Raw genomic sequence first — 18451 nt, 5'->3', positions numbered from 1 at the left:
GAGATGGCGAGGGGGTGAGGGCGCGATGGCTTACCAGCTATTTCATTAATTTCCAAACAGCGGATAATTTCGTATCCACAAACATCAGTGGATCTCAGTGAATGAATTTGTGATCATCAATTCCACAATTGTCACGCGTGATCACGTGGGGATGATTTTGTCCGGACCAGACTGGAGTCCAATTTGCTTGATAAGAGAGCGCGTTCACAGCTATAGCGTTCAAATAAATCATAATTTGGCGCAGGTCTCTGCTCGGTTTCAACTGACCTGGAAATCGAAAAAAACACCAGGGGCCAGTTGCACAGTTGTGACTTAAGTCCATAATTGGTCTTCAAATCTTAAGACTGGTCTTAAGTTGTTAGATTGACTATGAAACGAAGTTGGTCTTAGACTGGTCTTAAGTGTAAGCCATGACTATGCAACTGGGCCCTGTAAAACTCGGGGATTTCAGATGATACGTCATTGACCACGTGTTTCTTTATCAATACGTGATTCAATGAAAAATGAATGAATTAGAACCTAAAAATTTCTCTGATTCACTTTTACTGTAATCACATGGAAAATTCGGGGGAAAACCTAAAAAGGCAATTTTTCAAACTGCTGCGAAACTCACGGAATTCTGATAATGCTGATAAGGTGGAAAGTGGCCGTCCTGTCGTGGAAAGTGAGGCGATTCTCTTACAGGAATTGTTAGGACTCATTAGATTCATAATTAAGCCTTGTCTATGTCAAACAGGCCCGGACCCAATGGCACTGAGGTGAACGTTGGCCCTGGTTAAAAAATGCTCATGTTAAGGTCAAGTCAAACTCCATCTACGGAAGGCAAACCCTCCCCCCCTCCCCCTAACACTATCCTTGTCAACTTTCGAAACAAATTGATTTGATTGATGTTTGATCAGCGGCAGACGACGTTAGTCGATTAGAATTAATCGGTAACCACGACGATAATGGATTCGCGCGGGTACCGGGGAAATTCGAGATATCCTCGGTTTTTTTTGCGAGTTTGTCGCGTAAATGATAAACGAGGTGGTGAGGTTCATGTGTGAGGAAATCCTAACTCCGTCCGCTAGTAGGTGATATCCGTCAAAGATGTCTGCCTCCATAAATCCCCCTATGACATCATCAAATTGTCTACTAGTGATTAGATCTATAGACACTTCTAGAAAAGATGTCTTCCTCCATAAATCCCCCTATGACATCATCAAATTGTCTACTAGTGATTAGATCTATAGACACTTCTAGAAAAGATGTCTTCCTCCATAAATCCCCCTATGACATCATCAAATTGTCTACTAGTGATTAGATCTATAGACACTTCTAGAAAAGATGTCTTCCTCCATAAATCCCCCTATGACATCATCAAATTGTCTACTAGTGATTTGATCTATAGACACTTCTAGAAAAGATGTCTGCCTCCATAAATCCTCCTGAAACTTTCTTTCTGGATTTCTCTTCTTTCAAAGTGAGGATCGGAATTCAAATTACTTCAAAAAAGTTGCGTAATGTCTGAATGTGTCGGAGTCTGGTGTCGGAGCGTTACCTGTATAACGCATACAGCCTCCAGCGGGAGCTTCACGACGTTTCTCCGTGAACATCCGAAAGATTAATTTCAATTTCAGGATATTTTCCACGCGTCGGCGAAGAGAGGGGTATATTTCCGTTTAAGGGATGGGGGCGCCCCGCGTGGGACCGATAAAATCCAAACAAGTCGGATATATAAATCAATGGCGGGACGTGGGTCGTGTAGACATCGGTAAGAACACACGCGCGTTCCGATAAATGTAGATTTATTTGCTCGCTCTTACGGCGAGTCGCGCTAAAAGCATTCCCCTCCGACTCCCGATCACGAACGCGAACAATTTTACGAAATGAAGAAATTTGCTAATAAACTAAATTGTCGCCGCGGGAGATGACACGTCGTCTGCTTTATGATGCGTTCCGTATTGATGTTACGTCGTCGCTGATTGTCGCCGAATTTCAAGCAGTTTTCTAAGCGTTTTAATGCGGTTTGTTTAGCAGTAACGCGGTAGTCGCGGAGGTTGGGGGGTTCGGGGGGTTGGGGAGGGGGTCCAGGGGGGAAGTTGCCTCGTTGATTAGCGCGAACGAATTGGCGCATGAAAATTATGTCGTAGTCTTTAATGAACTTGTTCTTTTTTTAATTAGAATTCTGAAGTCAGTGTCGGGGCACATTCTAATTTGCTTCCATAAATTACCCTATGACATCATCAACTAGCGATTTGATTTATAGAAACTTCCAGAAAAGATGTTTGCCTCCATCAATCACCCTATGACATCATCAAACCGCATGCGAGCGATTTAATCTATGCACATTCTTCCAGAAAAGATATCTGGCTCGATAAATCCCCCTATGACATCATCAAGTTGGCTACTAGTGATCTAATATATAGTTATCTATAGATAAGATGTCTGCCTCCGTAGATCCCCCTATGACATCATCAACTAGCGATTTTATTTATAGAAACTTCCACAAAAAAATGTCTACCTCTGTAAATCCCCCTATGACATCATCAATTTGTCTATTAGTGATTTGATCTACAGACACTTCTAGAAAAGATGTCTGCCTCCATAAATCCCCCTATGACATCATCAAATTGTCTACTAGTGATTTGATCTATAGACATTTCTATAAAAGATGTCTGCCTCCATAATTCCCCCTATGACATCATCAAATTGTCTACTAGTGATTAGAACAAATGCTCTTTTCTAATAAGACTTGAAGTCAGTATTGGAGCACGTTTATAAATCACACTTCTACAAAAACTTCAGAAAAATCTGCTCTTTGAAATATGAATCATTGTTGCTTCAGGGTCTAGAAAAACTGTGTCATTGAAATAGTGACACCCTGAGGGTGAATAGTAAAACTGGATTAGTTTCCTTTTTATCGAAATCATTGATCTATTTTTATGCAGGAAATGAACATAGTTTACGCACGTGTATCCGATAAGGGCGGCTCCGGAAGTCTCAAAATCATTGCATTTTGAGCCATTATTTTCTCTATTGGGTGGCTCCAAGTATATACGTAGAATATTGCTATTTCTCTGGTGGTTGGCTGTGAAAAAAATCTAATTTATGAAATGGTGTCATCCCCTTCTATACTGGGCGGCTCCAAGAATATCCGAAACATCCAAATCCAAATATTCTGAGATATCGATGGTTGGCTCCGGGTGGAGTTTATCGTACTTCCGCTAAGAACGTCTTATTGCGGAAATCTGATTGATTGTTGTTATTTGGTTATTTTTCAGTCAAGTTCACATCACTGAGGACACGTTAGGGTTTCTGGGCGACGATTACGACCATGAGATTGGAAACGGAGCCGACAGACATCCGTATCTCAGAGATCATAACATCACTACCTACCTCATTAAAGCCAGTCCTAATTCAAGCATTAATAAGGTACGTTAAGCATTGATGAAAAACACTCTCTGGATGATTTTCAGGACTTGAGCTAGTGTAGTTTATTCAACGTTTCGACTTTATCCTAATAGTCATCTTCAGGAATACTGTATTCCTTGAGCTAGTGTAGTTTATTCAACGTTTCGACTATATCCTAATAATCATCTTCAGGAATACTGTATTCCTTGAGCTAGTGTAGTTTATTCAACGTTTCGACTATATCCTAATAATCATCTTCAGGAATACTGTATTCCTTGAGCTAGTGTAGTTTATTCAACGTTTCGACTATATCCTAATAATCATCTTCAGGAATACTGTATTCCTTGAGCTAGTGTAGTTTATTCAACGTTTCGACTATATCCTAATAGTCATCTTCAGGAATACTGTATTCCTTGAGCTAGTGTAGTTTATTCAACGTTTCGACTATATCCTAATAATCATCTTCAGGAATACTGTATTCCTTCAGCTAGTGTAGTTTATTCAAGATTTCGACTACATCAATTTGCTACAAGAATTGTGACATAAAGTTTTGATTTTCGTGGGCAGACAGATGACTGTCCAATTTGCCGCAATGCAAAGAAAAATGAAATTCTTTTGAAAGTACTGTTAATACTGGATCTAGAACGCGGAACTTTTCTATACTTACAAAATTCCTCGATATGAAAGTGTTCGTTCATATAATTCATGGTTTAATGATGAATTTGTATCTATTACAAACTGTTTGCTGCTGATAAGAGGTTCTTAAAGGGACGTAGTATCAGCAGCAGCAGCGGCAGCAACAGCAGCAACAGCAGCAGTTGAAGTTTACACAGACAGTCAATTAGATATGGTGACTGTTAGAAGCGTTTGACGAGAGGGATATAATTTGATGTCTATAGAAACTCAACCGCTGAGACTTGTGTTTACTAATTAAGTGCGTATCGACTTGAGCTGAGCTGGCCTCTCTGTACTCTCTCATCTCTCCTCTCCTCTCTCTAGTATGACCCTTCTGTCCTCACTTATCTTCTGTCCACTCACCCTCTCCCTTCATATCCTCCCTTTTCATCCACCCTCCTCTCTCTAGTCTCATCTCTCTTTCCCTTCTTTCTTCTCTCTCCTCCCTCCTCTCCTCCCTTCTCTTTCCTCTCTCTCCTCCCTCCTCTCCTCTCTCCTCCCTCCTCCCTCCTCTCCTTCCTCTCCTCTCTCCTCCCTCCTCTTTCCTCTCTCTCCTCCCTCTTTCCTCTCTCCTCCCTCCCTCCTCCCTTCTTTCTCCCTCCTCTCCTCCCTCCTCCTTCCTCCTCCCTCCTCTCCTCTCCTCCCTCTTTCCTCTCCTCTCTCCTCCCTCCCTCCTCTCTCCTCTCTCCCTCATCCCTCCCTCCTCCCTCCCCTCCCTCCTCCCTCTCTTCTCTCACCTCTCTCCTCTCTCTATCCTCTCTCCTGTCTCTCCCTCTTTCTTTCTCTCCTCCCTCTCTATCCTTCCCCTTTTCTCCCTCTTCCTCTCAACCTTTCCTATTTCTCAGTTATTTCAAGATGTACCGAACGTCGGTAAAAGCGACTAAATTGAATTAACGTTGACGTTTAGATGAATAAATGTCAAACTAACAAACGGTGCTTCACACGAGACACTTAAATCATTCAAACAGACAACAATCATTACTACGGCATCGGCAGACGACTTCACCATCCGTCCCGGGAAATGGCAACGGCAGACGACTTCATCATCCGTCCCGGGAAACCTTACTCCGTTAATTCAAGTATTCTAGACAATTCAAGAAAAAACTTCTATGAGAATTGTGAACATTGTATGTTCGTTATCGAAGTAAAGTTATGAGCTCGGTATAAATGAACTATGGATCTGTTAGATGGGAGAGAGGGAGTGAGAGAAAGAGCAGAGTGGGGGAGAAATGAGAGAGTGAGAGAGAGAGGTAGAGAGAGGTAGTGGGAGAGAAGTAGAGAGAGGGAGAAGGGAGAGAAAGGAATGGGAGAGAAGGGAGTAGGGAGAGAGAGAGCGGAGTCGTAGAGAAGGGGGAGAGAGTGAGTGGGAGAGGGGGAGGGCAGAGAAGGGAAAGAGAGGGGGAACAGAGGGGGAAGAGACCAGACTAGAACAGTAATCATTCTTCCGGTAGCAATAAAGTGAAATGTGACGAGCTGCTGCCGTTTGAAATGATTTACTGATAACGAGAGACGTTGATCTTTATCGGATAAAATCTCTGATCACATCTCAAACTGTTTGAAGCTCATTATTTATTGATAACAGTCGACTTGAACTGTTTTACAATTACTTTAACTCTTCACTTCCAACAAAAACAAAGCCACGGCCACCAGTTGTACAGTTGTAGCTTAGATTCAAGACCAGCCTATGCTCATGTTGGATCTATAGCCAATCTAACTTAAGACTTAAATCTGAAGTCTTTTAATTGAACAACTTAAGACTTGTCTTCTGGGTTTAAGGACACTTTTTGACTAGAACTTTGTTTGTATGTTTCAGGAGAAGACAACACCTGCTCAGACTGCTGGTCTGTCTATATCAGGCACTAATGGTAATATACACAGACGTATGGGTTACTCTGATGACCCGCAGAAAAGCATTCATAGCAAGTAAGTTCACTCCACAGTCCCTGAGGGTCAGTCCACGACTTACTGGTTGAGGTCTCAGAGGTCCCTGAGGGTCAGTCCACGACTTACTGGTTGAGATCTCAGAGGTCCCTGAGGGTCAGTCCACGACTTACTGGTTGAGGTCTCAGAGGTCCCTGAGAGTCAGTCCACGACTTACACTGGTTGAGGTCTTAGAGGTGCCCTGTATCAGTCTGTCTGGCCGATGCAGTGGTCAGTACTATGGTCATGTCCCTGCAAAGGTCAGTTCAGTGGTCAATATGGTCAATATAGTCACTTCAGAACTTTGTGTGGCCAACTGCTCCGCTAAGTGGTCAGTGCAGCGGTCAGTGTGGCCACTTGGTCAGTACAGTGTGACTCTATTGGACAGTTCAGCATCAGTATGACTAGTGCTCTGGTCAGTATAACCAATACTGTGGTCAGTATGACCAGTGCTGTGGTCAGTATGACCAGTGCTCTGGTCAGTATAACCAATACTGTGGTCAGTATGACCAGTGCTGTGGTCAGTATGACCCTGCAATGGTCAGTGAGACCGACAGCGGTCAGTTCAGCATCAGTATATAGTCATTGTGGTCGGTACAGTGACAGCGGTCAGATATTGACCACAGTGGTCAGATATTGACCGATGGTGTGAACCTGCTACCGGTCAATTAAACATGCACATATATAACGATGATACCTGCACAGGGGGAGAGGGAGGAGAGGGGGGATGGGGGAGAGGGGGATGGGGGAGGGGGTAGAGACTGCTGATTGAACTAGTGATTGTTATTGTCAGTTTGATATTGATTGATCCTACTTTAACATCACACTGACCTGTCCTTACATTCACCCCTTCCCCCTCCTCCCTCTCCTCCCCCTTCACCCCCTACCGTACGCTAAATTACAATCAATACAAACCAATCAAACAATTGTCTAAATGACTTAATGTTGAGTATGGTTCGTTAAGATGTGGTTGCGGCGTCCGGTGAGAATGAGAATGTATTGATTGTGGTGCGGTGTATTGTAGGAGTCTGGCTATCGGATTATCGCCGATATCCGTCCGGTGCCGGCGTTGCTGCTGCTGCTGCTCTGATGATATTGTTTTCACGTAAATCGATTCGAATCTCGCGATGAAATATTCATATCATCGTCGACGTCAATAATCTGTAATAGAGAACCACCGACGCTACTGCGGCAAGCGAGGATCCACCAGGTGTCGCTAGTGAGCGTTCGGGCGATGATTGAAGGACTCTTCATGATCTCTCAACTTCTACGAAAACTGTTGCGCAGTCTTGACTTGGATCCAAAAATGGTCTAAAACCTTAAGGCAGGTTTGAATAAGTTACCAAATTGGTGTTAGAGTAAATATGAGCTTAGACCGATCTTAAATCTAGGCCTTGGCTATATAACAACTAACCCTGCCTGTTTGATAGAGCTGAGGCTGTAAAATCAAGCATTTACCATTATTACATCCCCCCTATGACATCATCAAATTACCTACTTGTGATTAGTTGTATAGACCTGCTAGAAAAGATGTTTGCCTCCATAAATCCCCCTATGACGACATCAAATTACCTGCTGATGTAGACACTTCTAGAAAGGGTGACTGCCTCCATAAATCCCCTTATGACATCATTAAATAACCGGCTATTTGATATTTAGACATTTCCAGATAAGATATCTCTATGACATCATCAAATTACCTGGTGATAGAAAAGAAGATGTCTGCCTCCATGAATCCCCCTATGATATCATCAATTACCTCTATTTCTATGCTGTCTCTTTCCTCGCTCATTGATCGTCGCCTTAAAGACAAATCCCCCTATGACATCATCACGAATTGCCTATTTAAAGAACTCGAAACCCGTGCGACTTGGCGCAGCTAATTATCGGCAGTTTTTCCGGTCGAAATCGTTCAATTTACATTTAAACGAGAATCGAGAGAGAGAATCGACGCGAATATGAAATATTCATAAACGCATTGCTCTTGATTCGCGAATCGTGATTCAAATAATCATCAATTTCACAGACAGACGGACGGACATCGACGACGACGACGACGACAAAGTCGTTTGTCAACGTCACGTAATTCATCAGATAAACCGACGATATTGAAATCACGTTTTTCGCGCTTTTAAATTTTTGCGTCGAAATGCTTTCATCTCTCGACGTCGCGATTTATTTATCTATCGTTTTCAAATTTCGTGCGATAACGAGATGTTTTAAAACGCGAAAATCTCGAGGAATTATCCATCAAAATGTCCGATCGTCGCCGCTTGTTGGCAAACACCGATTCTTTTTTCAACTCGACGAACGTTTCGTTATTAAATTGGTTTTTGGATTCGTTACGAGTTACGTCTATTTTCAACTGCGGTAGGACGGCTCCAACCGAGAATGAACTATATTTTACCATACAGTGCTGCCATCTTTCAACGGAGATTTTAACTAAATGATTATGATACAAATACACCGTTTCGAGGGGCAGGCACAATCAGGATAATTGCATAATGCACTGCATAGCAGGGTAAAGGTATTATAAAGAAGGTTACCTACGCCGCACCACTTGTTCAAACAATATTAGTGTATTAATACATGTATATATAGGTTGGAAGGATTATGAATTACACCGCACCACAGGGAATGCATAGTTAAGAGTGGGTAGATTATACATCGCACTACAGTGTATAATATAAATGTATTGATACAAGTATGTATAGTTGGGAAGGATTATTAATTACACCGCACCACAGGGAATGCATAGATAAGAGTGGGTAGATTATACAGTGTATATTTTATTAAGGGTAGAGGCTGTTTAGAGTGGTTGGATTATACATCATCTCACCGCAAGGTATATATTATTTAGGGTGGATGGACTATACACCGCATTGTAGTGTAGAGGGAATTTAGAGTGGTTAGATGATACATTGCACCACAGGATACAAGTTATTTGGGTGGGTGGATTATACACCGCACCACAGGGTACAGGTTATTCAGGGTCGGTGGACTAATACTACGCGGTTACACGAACTGAAAATGTTAATATTGTTTGTGTGTTTTTCACTGTAGACTCGGTTACGGAACGAACGCGCAGAAAGATCCCGAAGATGAAGTGAATGATTATCTGGGACGCGCGATCGACGCCCGCAGCATCGACCGACTCAGATCCGAACATTGTAAGGGCTTCTTCCTGACGTTCCGTAAACCGGACCTCGAACGCAAGGTAATTAATTGATTAATCTCGTTAACATTGAATCGTTAGTTTCTAATCGATAAGAAGATGAACGTCGTTAGTAAGATCAGATTGCGTGAGAGCCGCGCGCGCGTTTGATTGGACCGTGTTTGAAGTCAAACTAACTCTGTTTGTGACTCGGAAAATATCGAATTGGCAGCATTTGGAGCTGTCCATTTGTCTAGTGGGTGACACCGAGAATCTCGAATAAGTAGTATTTGGAGCTATCCCCTTTCTCTAGTAGATGGCTCCTAGTGTGCCCAACGGGATACCGGCAACACCAGATGGCGCAACAAATCACTGGGTTACTCGTAGTGAAAATCAGTTCATTTTCAATGAAATTTGAACATTATTTTGAGGCATCCAAATCCGGAAATTATCAAACGAGTCATCGGATAGATATAAGATTTACTTTCTTACTCAGTGGATGGTATTGATATCACTGAGTGAAAATTGATTTACTAATCAGATAATTTGACTCGAAGTTCATTGAAATGTAAAAGAAATTGAAGCGCGGTAACCCAGTGTCACTAGCGACACCTGGCGGATTATCGCTGAATCCTCGCTTCCCTCAGTAGCCTTGCCGGTATCTCACAGGGAGAATTGGAAGCTATCCCTTTCCCTAGTGGATGGCTCCAAGAAGATTCAATAGGCAGCATTCGGAGTTTCAGTTCTGTGACAGCTCTGATATTTTCTGATGTTTGATATGTTTCTGTATAGTGGGTGGCTCCAAGAATATCTAAATCATGTTGGTATAGAATTCAGTATCACTCGTTGGTCTGCTCTGATATTCTCTGATGTTTGATATGTTTCCATATAGTGGGTGACTCCAAGAATATCTAAATCATGTTGGTATGGAATTCAATTCTCAATCGTCGGTCTGCTCTGATATTCTCTGATGTTTAATCTATTTCAGTATTCCATGGTTCGAGATACGATGTATTTGAGTCATATTACATGCGCAATTATAGTGATGGTGCTTATATTCTGTGTCCAATTAGTTTCCATACCACAGTAAGTGATATCCTTTATCTGAACCTGGTTTTATAGACTGGGTATCATAGTTACTCCTAGGGATAAATCCTGAACCTGTAGCCCGGTTTTATAGACCGGGTATCAAAGTAATCCCCAGGGATAAAACCTTAACCTGGGCCTGGTTTTATAGACTCAGTATCAAAGTTATCCCTAGGGGTAAATCCTAAACCTGGGCCTGGTTTCATAGACTGGGTATCAAAGTTATCCCTAGGGATAAATAACCTGGACCTGGTTTTGGAGACTGGGTATCAAAGTTATCCCTAGGGGTAAATCCTTAACCTGGACCTGGTTTTATAGACTGGGTATCAAAGTTATCCCTGGGGGTAAATCCTTAACCTGGACCTGGTTTTATAGACTGGGTATCAAAGTTATCCCTGGGGGTAAATCCTTAACCTGGACCTGGTTTTATAGACTGGGTATCAAAGTTATCCCTAGGGATAAATCCTTAACCTGGACCTGGTTTCATAGACTGGGTATCAAAGTTATCCCCAGGGATAAATCCTCAACCTGGACCTGGTTTCATAGACTGGGTATCAAAGTTATCCCTAGGGGTAAATCCTTAACCGGACCTGGTTTTATAGACTGGGTATCAAAGTAATCCCTAGGGGTAAATCCTTAACCTGGGCCTGGTTTTATAGACCGGCTATCAAAGTTATCACTAGGGAAAAATCCTCAACCTGGGCCTGGTTTTATAGACTGGGTATCAAAGTTATCCCTAGGGGTAAATCCTTAACCTGGACCTGGTTTTATAGACTGGGTATCAAAGTTACCCCTAGGGGTAAATCCTAAACCTGGACCTGGTTTTATAGACTGGGTATCAAAGTTATCCCTAGGGGTAAATTCTTAACCTGGACCTGGTTTTATAGACTGGGTATCAAAGTTATCCCTAGGGATAAATCCTTAACCTGGACCTGGTTTCATAGACTGGGTATCAAAGTTATCCCCAGGGATAAATCCTCAACCTGGACCTGGTTTCATAGACTGGGTATCAAAGTTATCCCTAGGGGTAAATCCTTAACCGGACCTGGTTTTATAGACTGGGTATCAAAGTAATCCCTAGGGGTAAATCCTTAACCTGGGCCTGGTTTTATAGACTGGGTATCAAAGTTATCCCTAGGGGTAAATCCTTAACCTGGGCCTGGTTTTATAGACTGGGTATCAAAGTGATCCCTAGGGATAAATTCTTAACCTGGACCTGGTTTTATAGACTGGGTATCAAAGTTATCCCTGGGGGTAAATCCTTAACCTGGACCTGGTTTTATAGACTGGGTATCAAAGTTATCCCTAGGGATAAATAACCTGGACCTGGTTTTATAGACTGGGTATCAAAGTTATCCCTAGGGGTAAATCCTAAACCTGGGCCTGGTTTCATAGACTGGGTATCAAAGTAATCCCTAGGGGTAAATCCTAAACCTGGACCAGGTTTTATAGACTGATTAAAAATGAATGAATAAATCTGAATATTATGTTGTACTATTTTCAGGTCTCTTGTTATGTATATTATTTTCCCTCTCTCAACCATGGTGCTTCTATTTATGTATCTCATAATAATCGCAGAAAAATCTAAGGTGAGTTTCGCGCAAACTGGCTGTGGTTCCCGTTCCAGGGGACGTAGCTTCAATTCTAGGCTAAGATTAAGCTAGAACCAAGCTTATAAATCGAAGACCATCTTAAGAATTTTGAGACTCGCGTGGCCTTCTTCAAAACTGCATATTGTCGATAAATTCATCGCCATAGTTACAGCAGTCGCTTTACGAAACAATTATCAAATCGGCAGAAAATTCCTTAACGAAGAATTATTTATTAAAGGCCGCAGGGGGCGAGGGGCGCCGTGCCAAGATTGAATGAAGCGTTTTAATTACCGCGCGAAATGAGCAATAACAAATTGTTGTTGCCTTTGACGCAGAGCGCGTATTGAGGCATCTCCAATGGCACACTAGCGAGTACACTGGCTGGCACACTAGCGAGTACACTGGCTGGCACACTAGCGAGTACACTGGCTGGCACACTAGCGAGTACACTGGCTGGCACACTAGCGAGTTCACTGGCTGGCACACTAGCGAGTACACTGGCTGGCACACTAGCGAGTACACTGGCTGGCACACTAGCGAGTACACTGGCTGGCACACTAGCGAGTACACTGGCTGGCACACTAGCGAGTACACTGGCTGGCACACTAGCGAGTACACTGGCTGGCACACTAGCGAGTACACTGGCTGGCACACTAGCGAGTACACTGGCTGGCACACTAGCGAGTACACTGGCTGGCACACTAGCGAGTACACTGGCTGGCACACTAGCGAGTACACTGGCTGGCACACTAGCGAGTACACTGGCTGGCACACTAGCGAGTACACTGGCTGGCACACTAGTGAGTACACTGGCTGGCACAACGGCTAAGCGTTGGAGCACAAAGGATAGAAAATAGAAAGAAAGAAAGAAAATCTAAAGAGAATGTATTAAGGCCCCATTTCTATCTGAGAATATTGTGAAAAAATACCCATGAAATGCTAGTGAAGTTTGGATACAATGGGAACAATGTATTAATATTATCTACTTATAATAATAATAATAATAATAATAATGATAATTATTGTAATGATAATTAAATTAGATATCTCAACAGACTTTACAAATCCACAAAAACATAAGACAATTGACAGATATATAAAATATTCAATTTTAAACAGTTGCTATTATGTTATTTTCAAGTGTTTTGGATTGTTGTCAGTTTGAGGCACACGTTTCGAGGCACACATTTCATGACGCACACGGTTTTGTCGGCTAAATTAATTTGTGCGTTGTTTTATTTTTCAGTGTACCCCGAAGGCGTTACGTTCGATGTCAACGAAGATTGCGATCAGTCGACAATTAAGTCAGTTGATCGCAGCCATTGTGATTTTAATCATCTTCCTATCCTCGTTCATAACCATGGTACGTTTCTATAACGACGACAACCATAACAGCGGTTATTTTTCAAATTTTAAACTCATTACTTAGAAATAAGCGTTTGTGTTCAATTTAAGTTCCACAGTTGTGAGTTAGAGCTAACTCTGAACTCAGGATCCAGTTCCACAGTTGTGTGACTCAGAGCTAACTCTGGACTCAGGAACCAGTTCCACAGTTGTGTGACTCAGAGCTAACTCTGGACTCAGGAACCAGTTCCACAGTTGTGAGTTAGAGTTAACTCTGAACTCAGGATCCATTTCCACAGTTGTGTGACTCAGAATTAACTCATTGAAAATGAACTGATTTCAGAGTTAACTCATAACTGTGGAACTTGAATCCTGAATTCAGAGTTAACTGTGGAACTGGAACTGGGTGTGGGACGGTGGAACTGTCCAGAATTATTGAACTAATATGAGATTTTACTTGTGTTCTCAATTTCAGCTTCCTGTAAACAGAACTGAAGTGAAATCGTGTTTAGCCAACATAAACAATATATCAGAATCGGCGGTAAACATTAGCACGGTGATCAGTGCTGGTATTGATCTGGGCCGTGAGTTAAATATCTGCAGCCCAACTATACCCACATCTCATTTCCCTGAGGTACGTTCTTATGCCCTGAAATAGTCTGAAATGATCTTGGGTCAATTTTGCACAATCGCCGGCTATAGCTAAAAGCTCTATTGCCAGCTTGATGATATGGTGGTTTACCCAATTGCAGCAATTCCATTATAAAACAAAAGTTCGAACCCGCTCCTCCAAGGAAAATCTGTGTTTTGGCGAATGACTTAAACTCTACAACAGACATTGCCAGTGAAAACATAACTGTTCCAAATTCATTCATAGCCAGTAGTAGCAGACGTGTCCAGTAGCAGCAGACGTGTGGTGTTAACAGTTGAAACACTGATTAAATAAAGCGTTTTGATGTTTATTTCAGTATTTCACGTTATGTATCATACTAGCCATGATGACCACGTCTGTTTTCCTGCAGACGTCTTCGATGGTGAAATTATCGTTACTGATGTTCATGTCTACCACGTATATCATAATCTCTGAGGTGATCGGTGTCAGTTTATTTGACAATCGCGATTTCATCTTACGTGCTCATTTACAGTAAGTTTAGTCCTTCGAACACCCCTCCCTCCCCACACCCTCTCCCCACACCCTCTCTCCCCACACCCTCCCCTACCATGCCCAGTTTTAGAAAAACTTCGCATCCTTGATGACATCAACAATTTAGCAAAATTATAGTTACTTATGATGACCTTCTCATTCTCAATGACTTCAACGATTCAGTAAAATTATGAAGACTTCTATGACTGTTTTTTTTTTTGCAGAATACCAATGTGGTTTAAAGTATCGACTATTGAGCTGAAATGGGTTACCGTGACGATTGTATTGTTGTTCTGTGTCGCCCTCTTTATTCACGCGCAGCAAGTTGAATCGACTTCGAGGCTCGATTTCTTGTGGAAGTTGCAGGTTCGTACGAATTGGAGAGAAAAAATTTTTCAAATTTTCGGATTTTTGGAACGATTTTTCGATTGTTGCTTTTCTGTTGCTAGGCAACTGAAGAGAAAGAAGAGATGGAGAGTCTCAGAGCGTATAACATGAAACTAGTGAATAATATTTTACCTGCTCACGTCGCGGAGCACTTCCTCAAACATCACGCTACTAAAGACGAGGTAATTAAACCAACCACCAGGTGGCGTGCCCATCAGTAGGATCCTGTATCACCAGCTATTCTTCCACCAGGTGGCATGCCCATTAGTAGAACCCTGTATCACCAGCTATTTTTCCACCAGGTGGCGTGCCATGTAGTGAAATCAACAATAACTCTAATCAGGGGCTGCAGCTGCTCAACTGTTGATCAGTCCCTGGAGATAATTTGAAAATTTTGAATAATTCCACCCTAGTGTGTTGAATAACGCTCATACCGCTATAGTGCGTCTAAACCATGGCGCGGTATATCGTTAGTTACTAGTATTTCACTATGTTTGACAGGTGCTGCCATTTTTCAAGAGAGATAATTACTAATTACATCAATACACTGCAGTGCGATGTACTAGCAAAATCTATCACTGATTTATACACCGCACTGCAGTGTAGACGCACTGAAAGGGTTAAGGGGCATCAGTTGAAAAATTTCCCATGGAATTCTTGGGAATATTGAACGATGATTGATGTATATTTTGTTATTGTTAACAGGAATTGTTCCATCAGGATTGTTCTAACGTGGGAGTAATGTTCGCGTCGATACCAAACTTCTCGGAATTCTACATGGAACTCGAGGGGAACAACGAGGGCGTCGAATGCCTTCGACTTTTAAATGAAATCATCGCTGACTTCGATGAGGTAAATAATAATTAACACTTGAGGAAAACATGTCTGCCTCAATTAATCCCCCTTTGACATCACAACAATAATTAGCACTTGAATAAAAGATGTCTGGCTTAATTAATCCCCCTATGACATCATCAAATTGTCTACAAGTGATTTGATCTATAGACCCTTCTAGAAAAGATGTCTGCCTCCATAGATCCCCCTATGACATCATCAAATTGTCTTCTAGTGATTTGATCTATAGACACTTCTAGAAAAGGTGTCTGCCTCCTTAAATCCCCCTATGACATCATCAAATTGAATACTAGTGATTTGATCTATAGACACTTCTAGAAAAGATGTCTGCTTCCATAAATCCCCCTATGACATCATCAAATTACTCTGATTTGTCTCCCTCTGATCTGGAATAGAATGTTCTAATTTGTCTATCATCAGATTTTGGAAAGTGAACAATTCAAATGTATCGAGAAAATCAAGACGATTGGCTCCACCTATATGGCTGCGACGGGACTAAACGCCGAGTCGAACCCGAATAATAATTCACACGTGTTCGCGATAGCTCAGTTCGCGTTCGCTCTGAGGAAACAGATCACTAACGTCAACGAACACTCGTTTAATAACTTCAAAATGAGAATAGGTAAGAAGAGAGGTGGAGGTGGAGAGGGGAGAGGGAGATGAGGGGAGAGGGAGAAGGATGAGGGGAGATGAGAGAGGGAGAGAAAGATGAGGGGAGAGGGAGGGAGTGAGGGAAGAGGGAAAAGGATGAGGGGAGATGAGAGAGGGAGAGAAAAGAGAAAGATGAGGGGAGAGGTAGGGAGTGAGAGGAGAGGGAGAAGGATGAATTAGGGGAGAGAGGTGTCTCGGGGAGAGTGAGGAGAGACTCAGAGAGAGAGTGAGGGGATAGGGGAGGAAAAGAGAGACATGGTGAGTAGAGAGTGGAAACCGAATTCCCTAATTATGTACTTGGATTTAAACAAAAAATCTAAACTCGAGTCTGTTAGATTTTGGAGTGGTGGGTTTTAAAGAGGCACCAAATGAAAAATTGATATCAAACGAAATCTACCAATCAAACAAAATAACAGGGTCAATTCTAAGATCGAAATGTTTTTATTTACAGGAATGAATGTTGGTCCAGCTGTAGCTGGTGTAATTGGAGCACGTAAACCGCAGTATGATATCTGGGGTAACACAGTGAATGTAGCCAGTCGTATGGAAAGTACTGGTAAACTAGATCATATACAGGTATGATAATTACAGCTTATCAAAATCATCATCTGCATTTGGTTCAACAACAAGACAAATCTTGACTCTGAATTCATATTTCGGTTTTATCTATGGATGTCCACCTGTGAACCTGGTAGATCCTCACTTGCCACAATTGGAACCCTCTATTGCCGCAGTAGTTGATATCCTACTGCACACTAGTGACACCTGCTGGATTCTCACTTGCCACAAGTAGAATCCTCTATTGCCGCAGTAGTTGATGTCCTACTGCAAAATAGCGACACCTGGTGGATCCTCACTTACCACAATTGGAATGAATCCTCTATTGCCGCAGTGGTTGATGTCCTACTGCACAATAGCGACACCGGGTGGATCCTCACTTGCCACAAGTGGAATCCTCTATTGCCGCAGTGGTTGATGTCCTACTGCAAAATAGCGACACCTGGTGGATCCTCACTTACCACAAGTGGAATGAATCCTCTATTGCCGCAGTGGTTGATGTCCTACTGCACAATAGCGACACCTGGTGGATCCTCGCTTGCCACACGTGGAATCCTCTTGTCGCAGTAGTTTCTGTGTCACTACACACTAGTGACATTTAGTGGTTCCTCACTTGCCACAATTGGAATCGGCAATTGAATCCTCTATTGCTGCAGTTAGTTCATGTCCTACAGGACACTGGCGACACCTGGTGGATCCTCACTTACCACGGACAGTTAACAGATTAAGTATTGAAATTGCTGTGATTTTCAGGTAACTCAGGACATCTATACCGTGTTAGTGGAAGACCCTAGTTATACGCTGGAATGTCGCGGTATTGTGAAAGTGAAAGGAAAAGGTGACATGGTGACCTACTTCTTACACGAGACGGGGAATCAAAGCCGCTCTGATTTGACAAGAATCTAAACGAATCGGTTTTAAACGTGCTACAATTGTATTCCATGTCAGACATACTTCAAAAAGGGACCTCATTCGAATATATTTGGACCAAAGTTTCTGCTGGGAGTTATTGTATTGTATTGTATTGTATTGGGTCTCTTTCTTCAGTGTCTGTTAATCATTTTCTACCGTGTCATTGTTCATACATAATACATGTATTATTAGTCTATGTTTGTTATCAAAATTGTTTTACATCATCAATGGATACTTCTATATCGAGTCTGAGTAACATATCCACAGGGCCAGTTGTATAGGCCAGTTGCACAGTTATGACTTGTGATCTTAACAAGACTCAAGTTGTTAGATCGGTTAAAGAACCAGAATCAGCTTAGACTGGTCTTAAGTTGTTAGATTGGTTAAGCGAGTTTAGACTGGTCTTAAGCTCTTAGATTGGTTACAGAACCAAAATGAGCTTAGACTGGTCTTAAGCTCTTAGATTGGTTACAGAACCAGACTCGGCTTAGGCTGGTTCACTTTATCATAAGATTTCAACGAAGAATATGTTTTAATAATTGCATTTATTTGAATGAACAATCGAACATTCCTCGACCAGGAGCTACAGTTGGTCTCTGTTGTGGAGAATAATGCGGCGTCCTCTGACTGGACTCAGAAGCTCGGTTTTAAGCCTAGTTAGATTTGTTACAAGCTGTGTCTTGGATCTGTGACTTTTGTTTTAGCGTAGTTAGATTGCATCCTCCCTCGGTGTCATCAGGTTTAAGTCCCTGCCGAGGGAGGAACGTGGCAGAGTCTCAC

The 18451-nt window shown here is 42.2% G+C and overlaps 1 protein-coding gene across 1 annotated transcript in view; it reads left to right on the top strand.

The window, feature by feature from the left end:
• LOC141912187 (adenylate cyclase type 5-like) overlaps positions 1–18451 on the top strand; it is a 38681-nt gene extending 20230 nt beyond the window's left edge. Inside the window, exons 6-19 of the mRNA XM_074803400.1 lie at positions 3264–3414; positions 5882–5991; positions 9052–9205; positions 10131–10228; positions 11733–11817; positions 13067–13183; positions 13640–13798; positions 14133–14308; positions 14533–14674; positions 14758–14877; positions 15401–15547; positions 15971–16172; positions 16653–16777; positions 17513–18451. Of these exons, the coding sequence (XP_074659501.1) occupies positions 3264–3414; positions 5882–5991; positions 9052–9205; positions 10131–10228; positions 11733–11817; positions 13067–13183; positions 13640–13798; positions 14133–14308; positions 14533–14674; positions 14758–14877; positions 15401–15547; positions 15971–16172; positions 16653–16777; positions 17513–17665 (1939 nt within the window). The 3' untranslated portion in view covers positions 17666–18451. The remainder of the gene's footprint in view (positions 1–3263; positions 3415–5881; positions 5992–9051; positions 9206–10130; positions 10229–11732; positions 11818–13066; positions 13184–13639; positions 13799–14132; positions 14309–14532; positions 14675–14757; positions 14878–15400; positions 15548–15970; positions 16173–16652; positions 16778–17512) is intronic.

Source organism: Tubulanus polymorphus, chromosome 10, assembly GCF_964204645.1.
Source record: "Tubulanus polymorphus chromosome 10, tnTubPoly1.2, whole genome shotgun sequence".
Taxonomy (NCBI): Eukaryota; Metazoa; Nemertea; class Palaeonemertea; order Tubulaniformes; family Tubulanidae; genus Tubulanus; species Tubulanus polymorphus.
Note: the sequence above shows the minus strand (reverse complement) of the source record. Positions and strands in the feature narration are given on the sequence as shown.